This window comes from Micromys minutus, assembly GCF_963924665.1.
Source record: "Micromys minutus genome assembly, chromosome: 5".
NCBI classification, from domain to species: Eukaryota; Metazoa; Chordata; class Mammalia; order Rodentia; family Muridae; genus Micromys; species Micromys minutus.
In genome coordinates, this window is record NC_137974.1 from 13,032,562 (window position 1) to 13,059,133 (window position 26,572).

General features: G+C 40.0%; 1 protein-coding gene across 1 annotated transcript in view; it reads right to left on the reverse strand.

The window, feature by feature from the left end:
* DIAPH3 (diaphanous related formin 3) overlaps positions 1–26,572 on the reverse strand; it is a gene marked incomplete at both ends in the record, with an annotated part of 452,874 nt that overhangs the window by 389,509 nt on the left and 36,793 nt on the right. The window contains one exon of the mRNA XM_080917022.1: positions 14,856–15,032. Coding sequence (XP_080773148.1) covers positions 14,856–15,032 — 177 coding nt within the window. The remainder of the gene's footprint in view (positions 1–14,855; positions 15,033–26,572) is intronic.

Here is a 26,572-nt window from a genome sequence, read left to right on the forward strand (position 1 = left end):
TATGGGAAGAGGGGTACCCAGCAGCATCTACAATCTGTATTAAATTGCTTTCAACAGCAAATTAAAATATTTAAGAGACACAGAACACTGAGAAACAGATAACGTATTAGTTGAGCTGAAATTAAAATTAAAATTTCAAGAGAGATGGTTGAAAGGAAAAAAATTAAAGCTGCTGCTTTATTTTCAAAGAGGTGTTACCAGATCTTCATCCATGACTAAGAATGGTTGTGATACTTAATTTTAGATTAATCCTTTAGATGGACAAGAGGCCAGGCAGCTTGTAAACACTGCAGAGTGTCAGGAAAAGTATTTTCTAAAAAATTTGGCCACGTGAAACTATGGACTGATTAAGAAGATTCACTCTCATGCAATGGGGCAAGCACTATGCCGTCATTTGACAGCCCAGATCAAAGGAAAGATGAACTTATTTCATCACACGGGTACTCTTCTTTCCTAACTGTGGGTCTTCCAACTCTAGACACTGGGGCCACATCCAATCCAGTTCCACACTTCAAGTTCTCAGGTCCTGGGCACTGCACTACAAACCAGGGTGCACGCCCTAGCCTGTCACATTCTCCACTTGTAGAAGGCCGGTGCTAGGAATGAGGCTCCATAATCTTTTAAGACAAGTCCCTTAATAAAGGGCTGTCCATACGCCGCTGTAACTGTCAGTATTCCTATGTGCTCAGGACTCTCTAGAGACCCCTACCTAGTGCGATGGTGTTAGGACAGGTCTCACTACTTTCCGCTGGTTTGTGGTAACTTTCTAGTCTCACTATGCATTCGTTTTCCTGAGAAATGTGCGAAAGAATCCCAATGCTTTGTTTTATTTAAAGAAACAAGACCAAAAAGGAAAATTAGATTTAATTAACTCCCAAAACACAGCAATGCCTGATGCAGCACCCACAGGTATATGACTACATGTATCAAGTTATTCTCTACACAGAAGGAAAGGGCACTGTAAAGAGAAACAAGGAGGAAGGGAGAAAAAAGTAATTGTATGGAAAAATATAATACAAGATCTTCAAATAGTTTTTTTATCTATAGAAAACAGTGCTAGAAGAATAAAAACTCCTAAAGCAATAGCACCCAGCTTTGAGAAGTAATTAAGTCCCTTAAAAACACCTGGGGAGTTTTGTCCTAAGAGCTGCACACTTACATTTTGAGTTACAATTCCAGGAAGTCTGGACCGCTCAGACTATCTACAAAACTGAACAAAGTGTGACTGGAACAGAAGAACACCACATTAATTTTCATATTTCTCAGTTCATATTCTCTCAAAATAACTAAGCCTCCATCTCTTAGTTAAATGCAGGCAACCTCGGGATAAGGGAAGACAAGGAAGCAAAACAGAAGCAAGAATGGTACCAACTGCAGAGTACCACTTTGATCTAAATTGCAACACAATCTGGACCAGCTGGAGAGGCCAGCCTCAGTAGGTTGGCCAGACCAGGGAGTTAGGATGCTAGCTTGAGTTGATTGTAGACAAGTGAAAGATAACAATTAATCATCTGAAGGACCTCATCACCTTTGGTACTCTGGATAAACACATATGGGGGTGGGTGGAACATCAACCAGAATCCACTGTGACAACTAAAACTAATTTCCTTCATTAAAATGAGGCTTCCAATACAACTAACAATAAAAAAGAACTTGTTCAGATTGCCTAAATGAGCACTATAAATCATTATAAATTAACTAATTCATCCTTCCAAATTTAATATGTAACACCTTCTAGACTGTAAATAAAGCCATAAATGATAACATAAGTACTGATCTTTTTACAGACCCAATATGGCAGCTTGTTGCAAGGTATTATTTGTTTCATCAAATATATTATACCCAAAGTGCTGAAGACAAACTACATGAAAGACACAAGGTTTAATAAGTAATTTGTTAAGACAGTTTAAAACTTCTGCTAATAAAAGGGAAAATAGTAACTCCAGCTGAGCAAAGGAGGCACACAACTTTAATCCCAACTTCCGTGAGGCAGAGGCAGGCAGGTCTCTGAGTTCAAGCCCAGCTTGGTCTACAGAGAAACCTTATCTTGAAAACCAAACAAGTAAATACCCTGAGGACTCTACTTTGCATAGCAACCCCAACTAACACCACCTTAGACATCAATATGCCACATCCCCTGATAATTATACCTTGGGAAGGATACATCAGCACTAGGATATTCTTCCCAAAGCATTTCTCAATCTCATCACAGAGAGAGGAAAAAGGAAATGAGTTAAACTCAAATTGCAAGCTCTCTACAAAATGAGCAGGATTCTTCAAAAGACTATCATTGAGTAAAATAGACGTAGAGACAAAATGCAAACTGTGACTGATTACTGGACAGGAAAGAAGGGTGGCTAGAATACAGTCTCCAAAGGATTAACAATGTTCACTTCACAGATATTTAATAATTGTCCATATATTATAGAAAATATTGGCAAGGAAATACTGAGTAAAGAATACAAATATAAAAGAGCTACTGTTTATTTAACTTCTCTAAGTTTTGAGTTTAAAATAAAGTTGTTGGGAAAGGCAAAACTAAAGTATTTTTAAAAACAGTTTTAATGAACAATTTGGGGAAATAAATGGTAGGTGGTTGGAACACAGTCAAAAATTTGAACAGAGGTGTGTAACAGTGGGGAATGGGAAACTGGGAGTAGCCACCATCAAGTCCCAGATGCCAGGAAAGCAAGAGGCTCCAAGGAACCAACAGGAATGAGATTAGCTGAAATGCCCAACAAAGGGGAGAAAGAACCTGTAGAGACCATATCCAGAGGTTAGGCATAGCCCCTGGTTGGAGGATGGGACTCAGCTCAATTTTTAACACAGAATGGTTCCTGTCTAAAGGAAATATGGGGACAAGGTATGGAGCAGAGACTGAAGGAAAGGCCATCGAGAGACTGCCTCACCTGGGACCTATCCCATATACAGACACCAAACCCAGAAAATATTGTGGCTGCCAAGAAGTGCTTGCTGACAGGAGCCTGATATAGCTGTCTCCTGAGAGGCTCTGTCAGAGCCTGACAAACAGAGGTGAATGCTCACAGCCAACCATGGAACTGAGGACAGGAACCCCAATGGAGGAGTTAGGGAAAGAAGTGAAGGAGCTGAAGGGTTTGCAACCCTATAGGAACAACAATATCAACCAACCAGACCCCCCCCCCCCCAGAGTTCCCAGGGACTAAACCACCAACTAAAGAGCACACATGGAGGGACCCATGGCTCCAGCTGCACATGTAGCAGAAGATGGCATTGTCTGGCATCAATAGGAAGAGATGCCCTTGGCCCTGTGAAGGCTTGATTCCCCCACTGTAGGGGAATGCCAGGGTGGTAAGTTGGGAGTGGGTGGGTGGGAGGGAGAGTACCCTCATAGAAGCGGGGTAGGGGGCAGAGATAATGGGGGGGGGGGCATCCCAAAGGAAAAACCAGGAAAGAGGATAACATTTGAAATGTAAATACATAAAATATCCAATAAAAAAATAAAGAAGGAAAAGAAACAAGAAAAGAAATAAAAACTTTTAAGTTCTCTGAACTTAACCAAAACAGACTTTAGAGTATGTGTCCTAAATAAATACATAAATAAGAACAAACTCAAGCTCCCAAGAAGAGTTCAAACACAGGTATCCAAACTCTATTCACAACTCAGCCAGGTACCCAGTGAGTTTTTCCCCTAAACACAAAGCCTACGGTAATTCCAGTTGCTCCACTGTGGACTACAAGCCTGCTCGCTGAGCTATGTATCTGACCCCTTCTCTAAGCAACCTTTCTACAAAAGACTCAGACTTCTTTGATCTTAAATAAGAATTAATTGGCTGGGTCAGGCCCCATATCAAATATTAATAAACACCATTTTATTTTTGAGATAATCCCTCTATTGATGTAATTTATGGGGGTTCTTCAAGGTGACTGTGGCCCTGCAGCCTAACCCTAACCCTAACTCTCATCTGTCTAGCTTGCCCTGCTTGTTTCCATATTTGTGTCTACATACCGAGCCCATTCCCTAGAGTCAATACTAGACGAGATATTTATACAGCCTGCACCCAGCGCTGGCACGGGAAAGCCCAAGCTTTGCCATCACCCATGAAGACCTGAGTCACTGGCTTTCTTGCCAGGGACAACCTTCACTTTCATTATCCTCAACCCCATCCTTCAGTCTGTTTCCTCACCTAAGAGCTGCCTTCCACACTGCTGCCCCTGACCTCAATCGTCCATCCTCCAACTTGTTTCAAACCTTTCTCTTTATCCCACTGAAATCTCCACTGCAGTACTTCCTGTCTCCATGCAGAGCAGTTCTTTAATCTATCAAGGATTTCTCCATCCGTTAGCATTTGTCTCTCCCTCTCCTAGTCTTTTCTGTGCAGTATTTAGCATGTTTGCTTCTCCACAGGACCTCCTTTCTCAGTTTACAGATCAGTTTTGCTCCAGTGCATTTTGCTGCACTCTTCCCGACAGACAGACCTCACTGGTCACTTTTTAAATGCACATAATTTCCCAATCCTGATTTGTAGCAATCCTGAGGTAAGGATAGAGTTCTAGAACACAATATTAGCAGGTCTAGCCTAGAACCCTAAGCAACCACCACTCCGTAAGACTCTCTAGAGCTTTTAGAAAACACTAGAATTGCTTTGTCGGTAGCAGAAATCCGCTCATGAAGTGCTATAAATTACTTTGCAAAGGAGCACAGGAGAGCCACACAGACCCTTGGTGACATGCTATGAGGGTCAGTGTGTGACTGGGCACTAGCACTGAGACTCCTCCCAAATATCACCGCGTTTTGTGATTTCTGTCTGGTGCTGTGTCCGCCCAAGGAAAACGCTTTCCACTTTGTACAAAGGTACCGAATGGATGCAGCACAGGCCCAACCTGGAAACCAGGTCACATCAATAGCTAGAGAGACCCCATAAACGTTTCTCCATCAGCGGAGTTAGTACAAAGGCATATGTACTCAACCCTCACCATTTTGCTGCTGCTGATATCTCAGCCACACTGACTCCATCATATGCTGATAAAATACTGGCACAAGGTAAATATTTTGACACTATCTCCAGCAAAATTGAGAAACAAAAAGATGTAAACATAACATATGAGCATATTTAGACAGTAAAGAGCAATTGAGTAGAGATGGTAACCAGAGAGGAGGCTTTTTTTTTTCAGCTGAATTACAAATGCTAGAGTCAATAATTTCATTCAGGAGTGTAGATTTTATAAGACAGCATACTCATTGAATTTACATACATCAAGTTGAGTGGGATAGTGAACACCATGGAGAGTCAGATTACAGTTAAGAGGATGGACTATTTGAGCACTGGGCAAATGCATACAAGCCGAGAGTTGAAGATGGTCGGGTGTGGAGGACTCCTGCCAGAAAGCAAGAGAAGCACCTGCTAGGCAAAGGCACGGCAACATTCATGGGAAAGACGTAATTATAAATGACTCTTTAGAAATCAATAAGAACACCGGAAGATAAAAAAATTAACACAGCAACAGCAAAACTAATCACTGGATTTAAGGAGCGCTTGTGTATTGTTCCAGGGTTTTCAAGGTGTGTATGAATATCACATCAATGCAGCCACACATTGGCTAAACACGAGGAGGTCCACATAGCAGCCTAATTATATGTCTTGGGACTACGAAGCTCACCATCCTAAAGCATAATTTTACCCAAATATCTTCAAAAAGTACAATGCTACATTTAAACACATTTTTATTGATCTCCCACATAATGCAATATCAAATGGGTCTTTTGATGTTTATCCCCACACTGAGGTGTATTTTCACTACCATGAATAGTTTTGTGTCAACTGAAATAAAAAATAAATGAAATACTCATGATCTTATTCCAATACTAGCAAAATCTATCTTTTAGCAATACAGTAACTCCTATTTTGAGACTGGGTCTAGACAATAGCAGAAAAGTGAAAGATAAACACCAGCAGCAATGCGAGAGCTGTGGGGACGGTGCAGTCAATAGCGTGCTTGCTACGCTGCAGGAAGACCTGAGTTAGATCCCAGCACCCATGTCAGGAGCCAGGCATCGTGGGATGGGCATGTGATCAGACAGCTGAGAGTCAGCAAACCTAGCCTAAAAACAGCAAAGGCAGAAAGATGCCTCCTACAAACTGACACCTGACCTCTGACCTCTAACTCCACACAAAGGCAGACTGGCATACTGGCAAATATACATACATTAAAATGAAATAGGAAATAAAATGAAATGGAAAATAGGATGGAAATGCTTGCAAGAATGTACAACTTAGAATTAATATTATTACTTTAGTTATAAATAAGCTTTTTCTTTTGCCTATCAATTTTATGTGTACAGTGAACAGTGTAAACTATCTCAATTGAAAACTAAATTCCAATGTGTCTTCATGGCAATATCAAGCACCAATAAAAAAATCAATTAAGTATCACTTTTATTGTATAAACTCTAATTTTAATAGAACAAACAAAAGTGTAATGAATATGTAAGGTGATTCTCAAGTGTGACTTACTCAGGAGTAATGCCTAGCCAGAACCATCAAGCATATTCAGAATCACCTACTGACACAGACATCCGCCATTGATTATAAAGTGCCTCATTCACTTACTTTGAAACTTTTAAAAACACCAGGCATTTCCTCATAAATCACACTACAGATTAAACAGTCACTTAGCCTCAGACACAAAGGCTGACTTCCCCACTGTGACAGAGAAGGAGGTCTCTGCAGATGTAAGAAAGAAAAAGGGGGAAAGGGGTTTTGAAAGCATTACACAAAAGGATGTCAGTTTGTGATGGTTTTGACTACTGTTTTCTATACTGCTCCATATGCTTTCAATTCTACAATTAGGAAAACACAAGTAGACCTACATTTCTATTATATACTGAACACGGTTTCAAACAGAAATGTAATACCTTTAGAATCTTTCTCATTTCTCAATAAAAATTACCAGTACATGTATTATATAGGAGGTCACCTAAGCTCTATTTCCAAGAGACTCTTCAAGTATAAGCTTTCAAGATGCTGTACTGTACAAATGTTTTCTCCTACTTCTATGCAACAATGAAGCCTGAAGAATATCTTCACAGAAGGTGGTTACAGAATCTCAATTAATATGTAAGTATCTCAAGCAACTTTCCTAAACTGTTCTCTCTGCACAGTTTCTAGAGTGCATTCTAGAATTTAATGACCGACAGAATAATTCTGCTATCGCTGGCACTCACTTAATGCCAGTTGATGATGGCACCCTGATAGGTGACCTGTCTCCCATGGTGCTCATCCTCTCAAGAATAAACATGAGGAGATGAAAAAAAGATAAATGCATGAAAAAGTTCTTCACTTTCTTACTATTTCTGTGTTGCTGCATTGCTGGGCAGAATAACAATTCCATCTAGTCTCCATCCAACTAGATGGTTTAAGGCAAAGAACACACAATCTCTTTAAAAATCTTAAATGCTTCCTGGCTTGGTACTTGCCTTTGATTGCAGCCCTGGGGACAAAGGCAGATGGATCTCAGTGGATTTGAAGCCAGGCTGTAACATAGCAACTCCAGGCCAGCAAAAACTACATAGTGAGACAATGTCTCAACAAAGTTTTAAAAGTTGAGAAGTTTCATATATTCAATGGACATTTGTTTGGAATTATGATACTAGGTAATTAATCTAGGAGGGACACAGATAACCAAATAACAAAGGATAAATTCAGTAAGGTAATTCATGTATCACAGCTCAGAGGTAATGTAAGTGATAGGAAAGATTTTAAAGACTGTTTATCCTAAGACATGAGATGTATGGGTGCTCAAATAAAAACATGGCGAGACAAACAGAAGAGGCCACTGTAATTGCCTCATAAGATGTACAATAGGAGAGGAAAATACAAACAGATAATCAAACCAGAGAAGTTAATCAATACAGACAAGTACCCAAGCAGGATCAAGACGACTGTATTGGTTTAAATAGGTTTGGAATCCACAGATTCCTGTGTTTGGATGCTTGGCCCATAGGAAATATCACTATTAGGAGGTATGGCCTTGTTGGAGTAGGTGTAGCCTTATTGGAGGAAGTCAGTCACTGTGGGAGTGGGCTTTGATGTCCTATGCACTCTACCCAGTGCTGAAGAGTACTCTCTGTCCTAGTTGCCTTCAGATAAAGATGTACAACTCTCAGCTCCTTCTCCAGCAATATGCCTGCCTAGATGCTGCCATGTTTCCTGCCATGATAATAACGGACTGAACCTCTGAACCGGGAAGCCATCTCCAATTAAATGCTGTCCTTTATAAAAGTTGCCTTGGTTATGGTGTCACTTCACAGCAATGAAACCCAAACTAAGACAATGACAAAGTCTCATACTTCAGTGAGGGCCTTCCAAAGAGGGAACTAAAGTAGGAATGGGAATTTGATGTAATTTTTAAGGAATATGGTATATCTCACTTCTAGGTTTTGAGAGTTGACATCTTTTAGATAACTAATTTTAACTCCTCTTCTGTAAGAGGCATATGGGAGACATTATACAACACGAACAGCTCCAATGCTATGGGAAGAGTGTAAAGAAAACCAAGGATATAAAGATAAGGCAAGAGAGCCAGATGCAACAGTAACGAAAGAAAGGGGCAGATGGAAGAGATGTAAAACGAGAGATCTAGATAAGAACCAGAAAGGAGGCATCATTCTATCCACAGCAAAAGCTGAAATCAACATAACTGATGATTGATTTAAAAAGCTGTTCACAATCACAGAGGTATACAACCAAAAGGAAAAGCTGAAAAGTTGTAAACTATTGTAGAAATATCCAAAATAAACTGTTCTCTGCAGAAGTTAGAGTATATTGATTTGAACAAAATGAAGAACATACTGGCTTTCCATTAACAGAGTAAGAATACCAAGTAGATTCAAACTGAAACATGGGTAAACACAGTAGAACAGACTCAGAAGAGAATGATGGTGTAACCTCATGGGAGGAGTGGGTGACATCAGAGGAAAGCAAAGACACAATACCAGGAAAACAGTGCCAGTACATGTGATCTCTTACGCCTATGGTATGTATGAGGCATAGGCGTCCACAGAGAAGCCCAAGCCCTAATGCCTACACTGCACCTACATATCATTAGAGCAATGAATCTCAAATTAGGGAATCTTCCTTGGGCTGTCTGGGAGAGCCTGGTATAGTATGAACCATTAAAGCAGAGAACTTTCTCTGAATGAAGTCAGAAGGCTGCCACATTAGAACAAGAAGCTAGTGCGTCTCGAAGTGGGGTACAAATAGTAGACAAGAGAAAGGCCTCCAGAAACCAAGTGCCCTGCCTGCTAACAAGGAAAGGGGACCTCGGTCTCATAACTTCAAGAAACAGCAATCTACCAACAATCAAATGAGTGAAAAGTAAACATGTCAGTTGACACTGGGTTCAACCTCATGAAGCCCTCACAACTGATTGGATTTCTGAAAATACAGATTCATTTTAGCAGCAATATTTCATAAACCACGACAATTCCGTATGACACCAATGGAAGGTTATCAACAACCAAAGCCTACAAGTGCTCGTTTCCCTGTCTAAGCCTGCAGTAGACAGATTCAATAAGAAAATCAAGGAGGGGGAGTAGAGGGCAACTGTACTCTACCAATGGCACCTACGGTCATCTCCAAATGGAGCAAGTTTGGCATGTGAAGAAAGAGAAGCTTTCCTGTGGAGATGTTATATGGTAAGACAGCCACTGCTATTACTTAAAGACAAGGAAAGAAGTGAAAGGACTAACTCTTAGAGGCCAAGCTTGTAACCAACAAGTCACTTTTAGTTGTACCCACTGAGTTCATGTCCTTCAAAAGCCAGTTTCATTACAGTCAGTAAAGAGGGCAAGAGTATTTCCTAATGCTGGTGTCAGATATCAAGGCTGCATTATATGCAATATTGATTCCAACTAGTTCAGACATCTAAGACTCATAGAAAACTCAGCCAGTCTTTCAGAATATACCAAAACAGAAGCACTGGTTAGGGGAAGCTCTTAAGAAGGTTGGCAGAGGGTGGGTGAGAGACACCAAGCTTAGCATCCTGAGTTGGGTCTCAGTAACCCACATGATAGAAGGAGAACTGGCTCCGGCAAGCTGTCCTCTAACCTTTCTCCATGTCCTGTGTCATGATCACCCACACATGTATATGTACACCATTAAATAAACATAACGTTTTAAATCCTAACTAGAAATTCATCACTGTTTTAGAAACTAGACCATTATGAGACCAAGAAAATCAATTCTCCAAGCAAAAATGAAATGTTGAAGTATCACACTATACTTTGCATTCATTAAATAATCAACTCAGTAATATTTCAGAGGACTATCTTAAGGAAGAAAAACAAGTGTTCTTCAAAATAAAGTTGCTACTTCATGAACAAATTAAATACTTTACATAATTGGTAAATAGGAATAATTGTTTTTAAAGCTGCACAATTGTGAGACAAAGACCCTACATATAAATTTTAAATATGATGAAACCTTTACAAGCACAAATGCCAAAAGGTTAATAGAGCCAAGGATGTTTCTGTCAGGAGAATTTTGTTGTGGTGGTTAATAAAAAGTCATGCTCAGCCGTGCCCTTTTATCTTTACCTTCTTTCTCCACCCAAGGCTCAGGACTCAGAACAATGAATCCGGTGAGTTGGAAGTCTGGGAGGAACTAGACAGCAGTGTCTTCTGGACATGAAAGGAGCAGTGTGTGCTTCAACTCTCAGTTTTTGTGGCTGCCTGTACAAGAGCTGCACGGTATCAAGCCAGTCCATTCCAGTACAGAGGGGGGACAGGTCCATGAGGCCCACCCGTAAGTGAGGACTTGTTTGATAGCCGTTGACTGGCTGCTAGGGAAAGGGAGTTTGTAAGCCCTTGGCAGCTTGACCATTCTTAAGATTCCAGTAGATGAGCAACACAAATTAAATTCAGTGAGTAATGTATACATTACATAGTAGTTATTAATATGAAATTGTGTGTGTGTAAGAGAGAGAGGGTGACAGAGAGAGAGACAGAGAGGGAGAGAGAGAGAGAAGGAGAGGAAGAGAGAGAGAGAGAGGAAGGGAGGGGGGAGAGTGTGTGTTTGATGCAATTGAAAAGGGGTACAACCATGGGGTGGCCCTGGGGGGATCTTTTGGGAGAGCTGGAAGGTGAATATGATCAAAAAACACAGTACACATAGTTGATATTCACAAAGAATAAAGATTACAAATCTATATTTTAGAATGGTAATGATCAAGTCCAGTAGAGTGAAATTCTAGTAGAGGCATTGTATCTAGGATAAACACTAGAAGGAAACAGTTGTTTGTCCTGTCTCTAGGGCAGACATCAGAATGAATAATTGTTTTCTACAAGTACTTTCACCTTGAAGAAATCATTGCAGAAATTTTCTGTTATCTATAGAGTTGTTCTCTGATGAAGCTTTACAGCCTTTGACTGACTTTGATGGCAGGATAGTCCTGGCACACCTGGAATACCTGTAGAGTACTGAATGTAGAGTACTGAAAACAGACTAAAGAGGCAGGAGCAGGTTTCCTTCACAACAAGTATACATTAGATGAGCAGCTTTGTTATGAGGAACTTACTTTACTCAAAAAAAAAATATATTTATGTATCAATCAATAAATATGTTTCTGCATTGCTGTTTCAGGGTCAGTTTCTCAAGGCTGGACTTCCTGCAGCTTTAGACCCTGATTACATTTTGGAAAGACCCTCTTTTTTTGATAGTCCTGTGTGACTGAGAACACTGGAGGTTCAATGTAAACAAACAAACAATGGAACCAAAAACAAACAAACAAACAAACAAAAATGTCCCTAACTCACACTTAAGAAGGCCAGACACAGCCTTCACCGCGCCTCAGCTGCTTTCTAACGCGACCGTCGCCTCTCCCTTGCCGAGCTCCAGCAGAAGGAAAAGTGGGGTAAGTAAGGAGGTACCCATACCACGGCTCGTACAAACCGACTGCACGCAAATCCACCGGTGGTGAAGCACACACAGGAAACAATTGGCTACAAAAGCCGCTCGCGAGTGTGCGCCCTCTGCTGGACGGGTGAAGAAACCTCGTCCTTACAGGCTTGGCCCTGTGGCTCTCCGTGAAACCAGCCTGAAACCAGCCGCTATCTAAAGTCCACTGAACTTCTGATTCGCAAGCTCCCCTTTCAGGGTCTGGTGAGAAATTGCTCAGGACTTCAAAACAGACCTGCACTTCCAGAGCACAGCTATTGGGGCTTTGCAGGAGGCAAGTGAGGCCTGTCTGGCTGGCCTTTTTGAAAATACCAACCTGGGTGCTGTCCGTGCCAAACGTGTAACAATTATGCCAAATGATATGCAGCTAGCACACCGCATATGTGGAGACCGTGCTTAAGAGTCCACGATGAGGGAAAACATTTCTTTCTCCAAAAAAAAAAAAAAAAAAAAAAAATCCCTCTTGTTCCTGTTATCAGTAGTTCTGAATGTTAGATATTTTTTCCATGGGGTCAAAGGTACCTAAGTATCTGGTTGCGGGTGGAAACATAGGGGACAGAATCAGGTATTGGCTTTTTCTCCATGTGCATTTCTGTGTGAATTTTTAATATAAATGCAAGACGTAAAGCACTAATACGAGCAAAATGTTTCAGTGAACACATTTCAACAGTTCAACTTTATAACAATTATAAGTAAATCTGTTAATATTTTCTGGACAACGCCAGCATTTGGATATTTTTAAAATAAGTAAATTTTTTTATTGACAGCATCTAAATAGCGTTTGTAGCATTTTTATCATCTGGTAGATGATATCCCATCCACTCTGCTTTTCTAACAGAGTTGTCCTATGTGCAAGTACATGTTTTTAATGTTGTCTGTCTTCTGTGCCATTCCTGTAAGTTTGCTATTAAAATACATTAAACTATATAAAAAAAAAAAAGTCAGACACACTTCTTCAGTGACTTCAGCCTTCAACTTCAGAGACAAGAGCAGGTTTTATATTCGAGGTAGTCTAATATAACCAAGGATTCAGAGAGAAGGAAAGAATCTGTATGTTTGAAAAAGAACTTAGGAATGAGTTGTCCCTCACATATTTAAGAGCCCAGCAAAGCCACACTTCCATTCTACTTCCACTGAACTGAAACGTAGATTTGGTTGAAAAGACCAAGCAGACCTGCCTAAGATCAAACAAGTGATCTGGCCCAGTTCCTCATCAAGTATCCATAATCACTTCAAACTATCTAGATCCAACTGACGTACACGTATGTCCCTGTAATGGTAAGTTCCCAAAAGGACAGTATAACCTACCTTCAGTATTTATTAGATGGTTGTCCTTTGCAATAACTACAAGTGATCAGAAAATGTTTTCTCCATAATGCTTATCAGCAATGGGCTGCTTTCTCACTTAGATGGTACTCACAATTATAATTTAAAAAGAGAACTGTAATATAGTTAGAAGACCCATAATAGCACTATTCCAAAGTTTCAGAGGTAATTAACGGACATGTTCAGAGCATAAAAAGAGAGGGCCCTGTGCCATCTCAGGTCTGCAAAGGTGATACTGAAGAGAGGTACCTTCATAAAAGCTTCATTACTCGTGGCAAAGGCTAGCAAAAGCTTCTATTTGTCCTTGGCAGAGATTATAACAGCTTATAGTGGCAACAGGGAAGCAATTCCAAATTGTAGGCAAAACAACAGAAAAGCAAATAAAAAAATAAATAAATACATGAAAAGAAAAGAACACTTCATTAGGTACTGGTATAATAGCAGATTCCCAAGTCTAGCATTTGTGCAAATCAAGTCCTATTAAAAGAATATTCAGAATCAGTGGCACTTATAACAAGTCCTATGAAGCTAAACTGGGCTTTTATTCCTTCTAGGGTCTTCTGAGACTCTAGGTGTTAACACTAAGTCAAATATTGTGATAAATGCAAAGCTAGCAGTACCACACAAATACAACTCCTGCTGAACTAAGGAAGAGCTATTAATAGTCTCCAGATTCCATACACACATTAGAACCTAAACTAATGAGCAAATGCAATAACTTCCATTAAAGAACAGATAAAGCTGTCAAAACTGATATACAAATGGACATACATATACAGAATAATCATGACAGCATCAGAAGGATTTAAAATATTCCAATCTAACTTTTCAGACCTCTCACTGGCCGCAAGAGCTATTCCGAGACTCGCTCTATAATTTTGCTTACTGCTGTTTCCTCATAGCAAGAGCCTGCCCTTCCTTCTGCCTATACAGTTCTCAATTGCCACTTGGCCCAGGCTAACTTTCTCTGCAAATAACTTTCTCCCAAAAATACTGTAATTTGCTGTATTTTCCTTGAAGCTAATTAGGAATCTCCAAAAAAATCTAAAGCAGTTTCTTCCTACTCTGAACTTACAAAAAACTGAATTATTAAATACTGCCTTCTGGCATTGCTTCTGTAATTTTTCAAATATTTGTTTTGAATCATAATAGATATAAATTTGAAAGTAGCAAGTATATAGATAAAAATCTATTTATATAAAATTAGCATCCACTTGTAGAAAGTTTTCTGAACTTTCTTCACATACATGGATAGTTAATCAAGCAGCTCATTTAGATTAAAAATCAGACACTGAATCTGACAGTGACAGACTAAATACCAAATGATGAAGGCACCAAAAAAAGGGACAGGTTCAGTTCTACAAGCGCAGCTGACCATGTGCCATGAATGGCAGGAAAATACTGGGGTTGGAATGGAATGATACAGAACTACGAAACAGCCCAGAGTCCTGATGACAAGAGAACAGATGACCACCTGAAAAGCACATGAGCTCAGATTGCACATCGGCACAGTATCAATGCTGCCATTTGATACTTCACTTTTTACAATACTCGGAGTAAAACTGAGAACCAAAAAAGCGCCAAACCTCTTACCATCATCTTCTCAAAAAGTTTCAAGACTTCATTCTCTGACAGTGACTTCGGGTTGTTTTCCACTGTCTCTGAAGACACTGAAGAGCAGTCACTGCTTCCAGACACAGACTTCACATAGGGAAGAGGAGGTCTCTCCTTCTTGCTCCCTGGAATTCTTATGCTGGCAAACTTGTCCAGCTATGAAGAAAGATAAAATAACACACAAGTAAATATTTCCTCATGCAGCAACTGTTATCTAGTTCCGGAAACGTCGAAAGCACAGGGCCAATCAATCATACTGTTACTGGCGAAGCTTTAAAATGAACAATATTGAACGTAAGTGTTGAAAAGGTTCCAGCAGGAATCCCATTGACAGGCAGACAGGAAATCATACAACCTTACAAGATCTTAGATCTCTGCAATGAGAAGTGCACTATAATCTATGCATTCTGAAGCCTTTATTTCTACATGAAGGTGGATGGTTCAAACTCAGGTCATCAAGCTTGTTGGCCAGTACGTTTACCTACTAAGCCAATCTTGTTGGTCTCTTTATTCATGTTTTAGTGAAAACAATAGGTTCATATTTGATAGATATAAAGTTCAGATCTTAAAAAACAAAAATCACAAATTCTTACATTAAAGATTCTGGTGCCGGATGACCTGTGCTTTATAGATGAGCCAACTGAACAGTTTCCCAAAAGCAAGTCAGCTAGCAGGGATGGCACCAGCCATAAGACAACCCCTGCCCTTCACCAGTGTCCTTATGCATACTGTCTCCTAATGGGGCCAAGGAGCTGTGCGACAGAACATGGGTTAGGTATTTAAACTTCTAACTGTAAAGCCTCTGTAGCACCGAGGACAGCTGAATACCTGATAACATCTCTTTTTGCACATGCCAGCCTACATCGGAACTGTGTGGATGTAAGTGCAGGACCTTACTTAACACATCTAAATTCTGTTCTAACAGGATCTCTTCCATAACAAGACCAAACAGCTGACTACTGTTTTAAATACATTAATATTAGTCTAGAAAGCTAATTATCTGTTCATTCAAAACTGTCTCTCCTCACAAAACAAAAAGAAAAAAACAAAAAAGATTCCTATTTCAAGACGCGTAAAACTTTCAAAGGGGACAAGAAAATCTTAAAGAAGGCTTCAAGTATATGTTTATTGGAAGCATAATCAAAACTTTTGCCAATTTTTCATCATTGATATAATTATAAACCTACTGTTTCACTATAACATGAATAGAAGGCCAACAAGAATGACCCATCCACTTGCAAACAAAAGTAACATGCTTAAAATGTATCCTTCATACTACACCCTCCGAGCACCAGCTACACATGGTTACTGATTATGGTTACTAACTTAAATATTTAGTTCATTAGCTGCATAACCAAACTTCAAGTCCTCAAGGGACACTTATAGTTAATGGCTACAATACTTGTAAATCCAGATTCATAATATATTATTGTAGAAAGCTCTATTAAATGACCTGGTATTAAAGATATCTAATACCTAGAAATCTTTATTCTTGAATCTTTATTTTTAAAATAGCATTAAATTATGCTATTCTTTAATTCACTAAAGAAATAGGTCAACAAATGATGTGGATGAATGTTTACATACAAAATGTAGGCCTGTGAATTATCTATGAAGATATTGTCTAGAAAAAATACTATGCACTGCACTTACAGTCTACTGAACAGAAGCTAGACTTCTAAGACTAGTCACAACATAGCATTGCTCACATCCTAACAAGCCACAGAAGTTGCAAAATGATAGTTGCTGTGTTTTAATTCATCTGAAAGCTGAAGACACGGGGAAGGGAAAGAACAGTCACTGGGAGGGGAAAAGAGGCAGAGAAATGGGGGGAGTGGGGACATTATATATGAACTGGGCAAGTACAAATGTTTTTCCTGTCAATGTGCCCTCAACACTCCATAATGCAGTGCTTTCATTGTATCATGCATTATTATAAGTATTAAAAGAACATATATCTAACCTCACCAAGTTCCATGTGACGGCCTTAAATTGTTTCCTTTCACCCATACTTCAAAGTTGAATTAAATATTTCTCAAAACTAGGATGACCTCTTCTCTGTCTCCCAGCTTCTGGGAATGGAGTTCAACAGCCTATGTATGTCTGTGGGGACAAGCCGTGTTCTGTTTGAGCTTTACATGAAGACATATAAGTCAAGCTGAATATACTAGAGATTGAATAAAATAAGGTTCGGAAGAAATTCCTTTAGAGAAAAGCAGATAGTGAGGGCACAAAGAATGACATGCAAATAGGTGACAGAAGTTCTTTCTTCATGACCATTAGTTTTAGTTTACATGGGTGTCCTTATTCTTCTCCACCATGGGTCAGGGACAGGCAAATGAACAGCGGGGAGTATCCAGTGAGCTACCGATTGTTGCATGATTGCTGGCTCAGTGATTAGAAAACCAGTAAGTTCTCTCATAAAGCCTAGACATAAAACAAATCTGCTACCAACGTTTCCCCTCAATCCTTCCTTGGCCACATGTGCAGCATGCTGAAGGTTAGTGCCAGGAAGAGCTAAACGAGATCCTTCCTCAGGCATAGATGGCTTTCAGCAACTGCAAGCTGTCCACCGATGATGCAGACCAAAAAGGACCTGAGGGAAAAGAGCAGCAGGCCAGGTCAGGTTTTCCAGAAGAAACAGAGAGCAAACTTGAAACAGTTAACAGAGGACAACTCAGCATTAACCCTAAAAACAGACATCAGATTTAAAACAGAAAGCTATCCCAGAGATCTGACACTTGGTAGTTCAGTTGCTAAGTCAAAACTAGTCTGCGATGGGTAGGCATCTGCTGCAAAGCAAGAAAGAAGGTCTGATTCAAAATCCCCAGAACCCACATGGAAAGCCAGGTGTTGTTTTGGAAATGCCTACAGCCATTTGCTCGAGGTTTTTGGGGCAAGTGGGGACAAGAGATCCCTGCGGCTTGCTGGCCTTCACCATAACAAAGTGAAAGAACCAAACCTAAGAATAAGAGAAGCCTTGAAATGCCTATCAGTTAAAAGTACACACTGATCTTTTAGACGACCAAGTTTAGTTACCAGCATCCATGACAGGTTACTCACGACCACCTGTAATTCTAATGTCAGAGGATGTGATACCTTCTTCTACATGCCAGGCACCTGCACTCACATGTGCGTACACACACACACACACACACACACACACACACACACTCCCACATGCAGCCAGCATACTCACATATATAAACACTCACACATACAAGCACACACTAAATAAATAAAAAGTAATGTGCAAGATTTTCAGTGACATTCAGATTCCAAGTATTCAAGTCACATGAAGCCACAGAAGAGCTGAATCTAAACTAAAGAAACAAGGTCCAGGTGAGCCCTACTGTCAACTGACTGGCCTCCTACTCCAATCGCCTGGAAGAAGAGGCCTTTCTCTTCTAAGAAATGTAATGACACCTTTGACTTATGAAGGAAAAGTTCTACTGTACTGAAATCCTTTTCATAACTAGAAGCTAAATGAAGACAATGTAGACTAAAGCAGAGGGAGACTGGCTCCAGAAAACCTAGAGGTAGTACAAAATCTGTTGCACTTTTCAAACTAAAAGGCAGTGAAGAGATGTAAAAGTCCAGATCCACAAAAAGACAGGAATAACAATGGGCAATGTATCAGTTAGCTGCTGCTAGGATTCCCAAGAGATGGAAAGCAGGGAGTTACAAATCTCACTGCCATACAGATACAGAGCAAGGAGAACATAGAATGCATGAGTGTAAAACCCAGTATCTAACTCACCAAAAAAACAGCATCTATTATGAAAGAAGCAAGAAATGGAGCAGGTGTCCAGAAGATACAGTCCCTGGGTGTATTTGTACTCTCTGTTCTTGGAAAACTAGTATGAGATACCAAAATCACTTCTGTAAGCCAAGTGATTGGTCACTGCAGCAGAGCTCTAGGCTCTCTGTACATGCAGCATCAATTCCAGAGTATAGAAACCATCCCACCTCTAAACTACCTGTGACAGTTATACTGAAGTGACGTTAAATGCACCATCACTGATGCAGCATCAATGACACGAACGGAAACCTGCCAGTAAGTGGGGAAAGAGAACTGGATTGAAGCATTCACAAGACAGAGGAACACACAGCCTACGGCTCCACGGTGACACAAGAGTTCACAAATGTTTTTAACAAAAGCCTGGTCTTTTAAAGATAAAAATACATAGACACACTGAAACTTGGAGCCCCCTCTTTTCCCACCAACACCACCATCACCAGCCTGAACGCCTTTGGCCCATGTTGCCACTAAGGGCCATGAAGAAGCCCCTGTGGCTACCATTTGGGGCCATGTTAATGTCTGAGGGCTGCTGAGTTGGACTGGGTAGGGTGGGACAGTTGGCCCCGGTAGCTCGTGGCCCCTACCCCTCACCTGCTGAGGTCTGTACCTGGCCTGAGCAGCACGGTAGTGTTGGCCCTGCTGGCTTGGGCCTGGGAAAGCCAGCGTGAGGGTGGAAGGGCATGCAAGAGAGCCGAGTGTACCCCTCGCCAGGGCAGTGCTGGAGGGCTGGCCCTGGTCGCAGGGTTGCAGGAGAGTTGGAAGGCTGACCAACTCGGCTACTACCCAGACCCAAAATCCACTCCATCTATGGAGCACGTGAAGGGGCCAGTCCTGCAGAGCCAACGCTGCAGAATCTCCCTGATGCAAGTAACGCTGTCTGGGCAAAAAGGTGTGCACCGTATGAAACACCCCGTCACACCACAGCTTCCACAGCTTCCACAGCTAAGCTTTAGACTGCTTCTGGTCCAGGTTTGGTTTGGTTTATGAGGCCAAGATTTACAAGGGCAGAGGGCTGATATGGAGGGATGGGGAGATGAGTGGGAATGGGGTCCATAATGTAAAATTCACAAAGAATCAATAAAAAAGATTTTTTAAAGTAATAAAACTCACAAGAGTTCTTAGTGACCCCTCTGTGTGTCAGGTATGAGGGTAAGAGCTTGAAAGGCAGCATGGGATGGATAATATTCACTTAGTCTGAACAAGGAAGAAAACACACGGCTACACAGAAGACAAGGAGAACAAATTCCACGGTAGCTATCTACAGGACAGCGCAGAACTCAACCCAATATTGTACTAATGAAACAACATTGTATCCGTAGACAAGAAAGATTACAGAAATAATCAAGTAAAAATAGCACATCTCCCCTGAATGTTTAGAATTAAGCTCTAAGGAAAGGTGTGATTTTACACATGTGGAAAAGCAAATTCCGACCTCACCATCTTATAGCTAGCCAATGGTAAAATGAGGGAAATGAGCACATCCTCTTCCAGATTCTAAGTCTACGAAGCCCAGAAAGGAGATACAAAAGCATCAGCAGCCTGTACTTTTAATGTAATACTTTTTTTTCTTAATAAGAAAGATAAAGACTAAATATGAGAAGAGCCAGACTGGAGGGATGCTGAGTGGATGAAGAGCACTTGATCCCAAACCTGATGAAGTCCATTCAATCCCAGGACCTACATGGTGGGAGGTGAGAACCAACTCCCACAGTTGTCCTCTGACCTCAATACACAGTTCATGATACCTATACAAACTGTGAGATAAACACACACAAAAAATATAGATGATAGATAGATAGATAGATAGATAGATAGATAGATAGATAGATAGATAGAAAGATAGATAGATAGATAGATAGATAGAAAGATAGAAAGATAGATAGATAGATAGATAGATAGATAGATAGATAGATAGATAGATAGATAGATAGACAGACAGACATAGATAGATAGGTAGATAGGTAGGTAGAAGAAAGGTAAGAAGAAAGATATATAGACACACACAGAGATACACATGATGGAGATAGAAGATAGAGACAGTCAGACAGGCAGATACATAGAGATACACAGATAGATGACAGAAATAGAAAGTGGATGGATGGATGGATGGATGGATGGATGGATGGATGGATGGATGGATGGATAGAAATATATAAATGAGTGTATTTTTAGAAAGCAATACAAGAATGCATTTTCTTCTTCCTATATTAGGAATAACCCTTGATTACCTAAAACTTAAAGTAGAGCTTACAAACATACCCAAGTATGCTCTACTAAGCACTCCAGGCAAACTCTAAGTATAAAATCTGAGCACTATAACAAAGCTAGATCAAAGTGAGCTTGACTATCAAATTGTCTTACATGTGCTTGACAACTTTCATTAAAAAAAAAAATGATGCTAGAGTGATTTCACATAAAAACAGACAAATTGTTCCTAATGTATCTTTCATGGGATTGCACATATTTGCTTTTGAAGCAAAGCACAATAGAACACAGTCAAACTTCAAAAATATTTTGTAGTTAAAATGATTGTAGAAATTGCCATCAGACTGACAGCAAGTTCGCTATTGTTGTATTTTCCAATTTACCTGAAGATGGTTTCTTTTACAACTTATGTGCTTTATCTTTATATAAAAAACAAATAATTTATATGGAATTCTCCCCATAAAGCCAAACTAGAAGCTTAACTTAGGAAGGTAAAATACACATGTAATTCACATTGGCTGAAGAATTGATTAAACACACCCAGGACTGGGGAATTCTACTGCACTGCTATTTAGAGGTAGAACACCACACTTAATTAACAAGGCTTCGCCTGTGTCTGGGGTATACTAAGTTTTATAAATTAATATCACTTATCTTCAGGGGAAGTTAAATGAGCACCCTACTGAGTATTATCTCATGCTGAGTAATCACACTGATAATCAGTAATGACAGCTTAAATAAATTAATTAAACAAAAAGGGTTCTAAAGAACTATCTGGATTTTCAGTTATAACATTTTGATAGTAAAAACTCATTATCTAAAGCTACCATTGTTACAGGCAGTGTAAATGTCAACAGCACTTTTTTCCCCATTTAAAAGGCCGGTATAATTTTCAGGTATTTTACAATTTTAGTAGTTTTACATATGTCTAGAAACACATTTTCCTAGAACCGAGAAGTTAAGATTTTCATGTAATCCAGGAGAAAAAGGCAAATAAAAGCTCCTTCTAACTACAAAATCAATTTTACCCAAATACACACCTGAGATATAAAATGTATTACTCAAAACTTTGTCAATTTTCATGCAATTTTTATATTAGGTTTCAGGAATAACCAACTAAAAAAGTGTGGATTAATCAGCTTCGTTCCTAACTCAGCAACTTGCTGATTGAAAGCATGACCCCAGAATCTGACTACTGAATCCTGCAGGCCACTGGTTTGCTGTGGTCTCATAGTCACGGAACTCATAACAGTCTGTCCCAAATACTTGTTTACAAGAAAGAACACAGTGAAGCCCTTTCAGCCACAAGTCAATGCACTCCAGTGCAAGATATGGACCCCACCCCAGTTGTCATTCAAGGCAACACTATAGTCTCATGTCCTTTCAAATTAGGTATAAAATTCTGCTCAATTCATTCATCTGGTAACTACCGACTCTCTTTCCTACAGCAATTTAACAACCCTACTAGATCAATCATCAAAGTCACTGTGTACCAATTCTCTGAAACTACACATAGTGATCCTCTGACTTGTGTGACCAACAGGAAGTTACCTATTCTGGCTCACAGAACCAGACCATGAATGGCACTGTCTTCTTTCTTGGATCACTCATTCTGACATATGCCATCTTCCAAAACTCACAAAAGACAGGCCCACATTACAAAGAACTGAGACACTAACTTTACCAACAGAAAAAGATATCTATTTACACTAGCTCATGAATGATCATTTTGGAAACCCCGGTCAGGCTTACATCCCCATAGCTCTCCAGTACCAAACCTCTACATTACAGCTTCGTGAGACCCTGAGCCAGACCCATTTACCTAAGCAACTACTAAAATCATGGCCCACACACAGTATTTGAAAAAAACACGATCTGTTGTTTGCCACTAAGTTTGGGAACCATTCGTCCCATACCAAAAGACAAATATTGCAGTCTCTGGTACATATTCAGTCTGCATAACAGTATCTGACAGACAGCAGTCTACTAATGTCAACAGATGGACTTGTTGAAGTTATAAATGAGGAATTCCTAAATTTATAAAAATCATCTGAAAAGTAATATCATCTGTGCAATGTTTTACAACTTGGGGAAAGTGTTTTGACAAAAAGAAAAAAGAAAACAGAAAAAAAGTGATGGATTCTGGAACACAGAAAATTGCCCATGACCAAGAGAGGTATTACAAATGTGGTCTATTAGAGAACCGTGTGAGGCTGAAGCAAGAATCATATGAAAGAGAATGTTAGCAGCTAAGCAGTGTGCCCACTTACCCAATAGCTGTTTGGGGTGGTTTGATTAAAAATGGTCCATGTTTGAATACTGACCCACCAGGGAGTAGCACTATTTGAAAAGATTAAGAGGATTAGGAGGTGTGGTATTGGAACAAGTGTGTCACTGGGGGTGAACTTTAAGGCTTCAAAAGCCCATCCAGCCCAAAGTCAATGACTACCTGTCTGTTTCTCTCTCTGTCCCTCTGTCTGTGTCTCTGTCTCTCTGTGTCTATATGTCTGTCTGTCTCTCTCTGTCTCTGTCTCTCTCTGTCTCTCTCTCTCTCTCTCTCTCTCTCTCTCTCTCTCTCTCTCTCTCTCTCTCTCTCTCTCTCTCCCTTCCACCCCTCCCATCATGTAGCTCTCAACTACTTCTCCAGCATCACACCTGCGTGCATGCCTTAATAAGCCTCTGAAACTGTAAACATGCTCTGAATTAAATGTGTTCTTTTAGAAGAGCTGCTTTGGTCATGGTGTTTTTTCACAACAATAGAACAGTGACTAAGACACCCTTGCTAGTGACCACACACACACACACACACACACACACACACACGGAGGGGTGGAGGGAGAGGAGTAGAGAGAGAAAAGTAGAGAGAGAGAGAGGTGGAAAAGGGGGTAGAAAGAAAGGCAGAGAGGTAGAGAGAGAGAGAGAGAGGGAGGGAGGGAGGGAGGGAGGGAGGGAGGGAGGGAGGGAGGGAGGGAGGGAGGGAGAGAAATATCACATTGGGGCTGGTTCAGAGGAGCAGTTAAGAGCATTGACTACTTTTCCAAAGGACCCAGGTTCAACTCCCAGCACCCACATGGCAGCTCACAAGTATCTATAACTCAAATCCCAGTGGCTCTGACTCCCTCACACAGCTTACATGTATGCCAAACACAAATGCATATGAAATAAAATTGTTTAAAATACATACACCATATTAATAGGAAAAGATGTTCATTGATCATTTCAGGTGGGATAAGCTAACTATCTCTATCTGAGGTACAATTGTAACAACTGCTATACTCTAACTTCAATATCCTCAAACATCACAGAAGGCTTTCCAACTGTTAATCTACATTTTATGAAGTCTGTAAGTTAGTCAAAGGCTCCTTTGAAAATTTACTGCCACTCCTCTAAAAAACTTAATCAACTTAAATATTTTATTCATATTTAACTTTCACAATTTTTTAAGCTTGCTAAATGAGGAACATCCTTAATTATGCTCATAAAATTTCTTTAATGGCTAGAAAAAGACTCATAAGCACACATTCTCCACCCAGTAGCTGTCTGGAAGCTGTCTGTGCAGACCCCACAGAGAAGAACTGAGACCTGCAAACAATTGGCAACAGCCTTCCTGTCAAGAAATGGACATGATGGGGAAAGATATACAGTGTAGGATTATTTCAGAGAACAGTGGTCTAAACCAACATCTTAGCTTAAAAGACAGCAAAACCTCAACTATTCATTATGCTAAATTGTCTCCTATATGTGACTCAAGAACCTATAGCACCCACATGATTTTATGCCAAGACACCTGGAGGATATGTACTATATAACAATAAATGTTTAGCATAAAGATCTTTCCAAAATACTTTTGAATGACATAAATATATAATAATATGTGTGTGTGCGTGCACTATATAAACACACAAGGAAAACTAAAGTAAAATGTAGCCATGCAAATATTTAATAAGCTTCAATATATATGCCCTACTCAACTAAATAAGAGATAAAGACAAGTCTAGTTGTAAAAGAAAAATTATATATATATACATATACATATATATATTTGGTAAAGTTAAAATCCTCTGTGGTATTGGCCTTTGTGTTTTGGTGCAATAATAAATGTTATTTTTCCCCTATATTCACTCTATAAAAAACACCAATTTTTTCTTAAAGTCTAACAAAAATAAATATTCAAAATTTCTAAATATATCATAAAATCTTCCCTGAGCTGCCTGGTGATGCACAGGCTCCAGGTTAAGGTCCCTGCCTGGTAGGTGGATGCAGCGTGCTAACAAAACCGATGGTCAAAGGGAAGAAAGCCACTCGGGTGGAGGCCAAGCAGAGGGAGGGATGGAAGACCTATGTGTGAAACCAAGAAGTGCAACAGGCTGCACTCTGATGGCTTGTACTCAAAAGGAACTGGAAGCTTTTGAAGGAAGAAGCCACCAGAAAAATAAAGCCATCAAAGACCTTCTAGGTTCCAATTAGAGAAAGAAGGAAAGAAAGCATTAGAGGACTGTTGAGTCCCAGAGGGCAAAGTAGGAGGGTCTGGGAAGTCTGGAGGAGTTGAGAAGAATAAATAGCCCTGAGGAGAGACAGAAGCAAGGGGTTGACAGGAATTGATTGTGACTTCTGTGTAAGCCAAAAGCTGACTTGTTACTTATATTGACTAATGGTATGTCCTGAATTGTGATAATAAAACATCAGAAACAAATGACAAGGCCACCCATGTGGATTAGACTTTATCAAGGTATCCCAACTGCTATCACCCTACTACATACAGGTCCTTTGTATCATTAATGTAGGCTCCTGAGCAGTGTCCAAGTGTTCCCTGCTTCTCTGTGCCTGCTAATCCAACAATTCCCACACTTGATTTTGATCTGACAAAACAAAAAGCAAGTCTTTACCCTCACGCCTCCCAATGTTTCCCAGCACTCAAAAGATTACAGTCAAGTGTCTAAGCATGATCCTTATATCAACTTTGACCCCAAGTTTTCTTCCTCATCAAATGATCTCTTTCCCGGTCTCCACCTATAGCAGATCTAAATGTAATGAATAACCCAGTCTCCCCAACATGCATGCTCATTGTCATCTCTTCCTTGTATCTAGAATTTATCACATCTTCTCTAAGTGATGCCAATTTCATCCTCAGCTCTCACTACTGGAGAATGTTCAAACAGTGGACTTTCCAAAGGATGCCTCCAGATCTAGAGCTAACAACTGTATGGCAAGTACACTAATCTGAATCTCTGTGTTAGCATATGCACTTACTGAAAGAGACAAGGAATCCTGAAGAAAAGGATTGGTATTCTATTCACAAAATGACCCTGAAACTTAACATGGTTTTAAGCATGCAGGAATTGTGCTGGGCAATTATGAGTTCTCCATTTTGAATAAGAAATCCATATTAATCCCAACACCGGAAATTCAGAGAATAGTCCTCCTACAAAAAAGATAGACTCAAAAGGAAAAATATATATATAAGAATGCATGACGAAAGAGAATGTTGTAACTTGTATTTTGACTGTCACCCAAACCCACCTGTTTTAATGGTTTGGGTTTGCCCATGGCAAAGGTGGGACCATGAGGAAACAGGACCCAAGCAGAAGTTAGGTCATTGGAAGTACATTTAAACCCTTCTTTTCTCTTTGCCTCTTGGCTACCCTGAAGCAAAAAGGGCCCCCTCTTACATACACTGCTGCCATAGGCA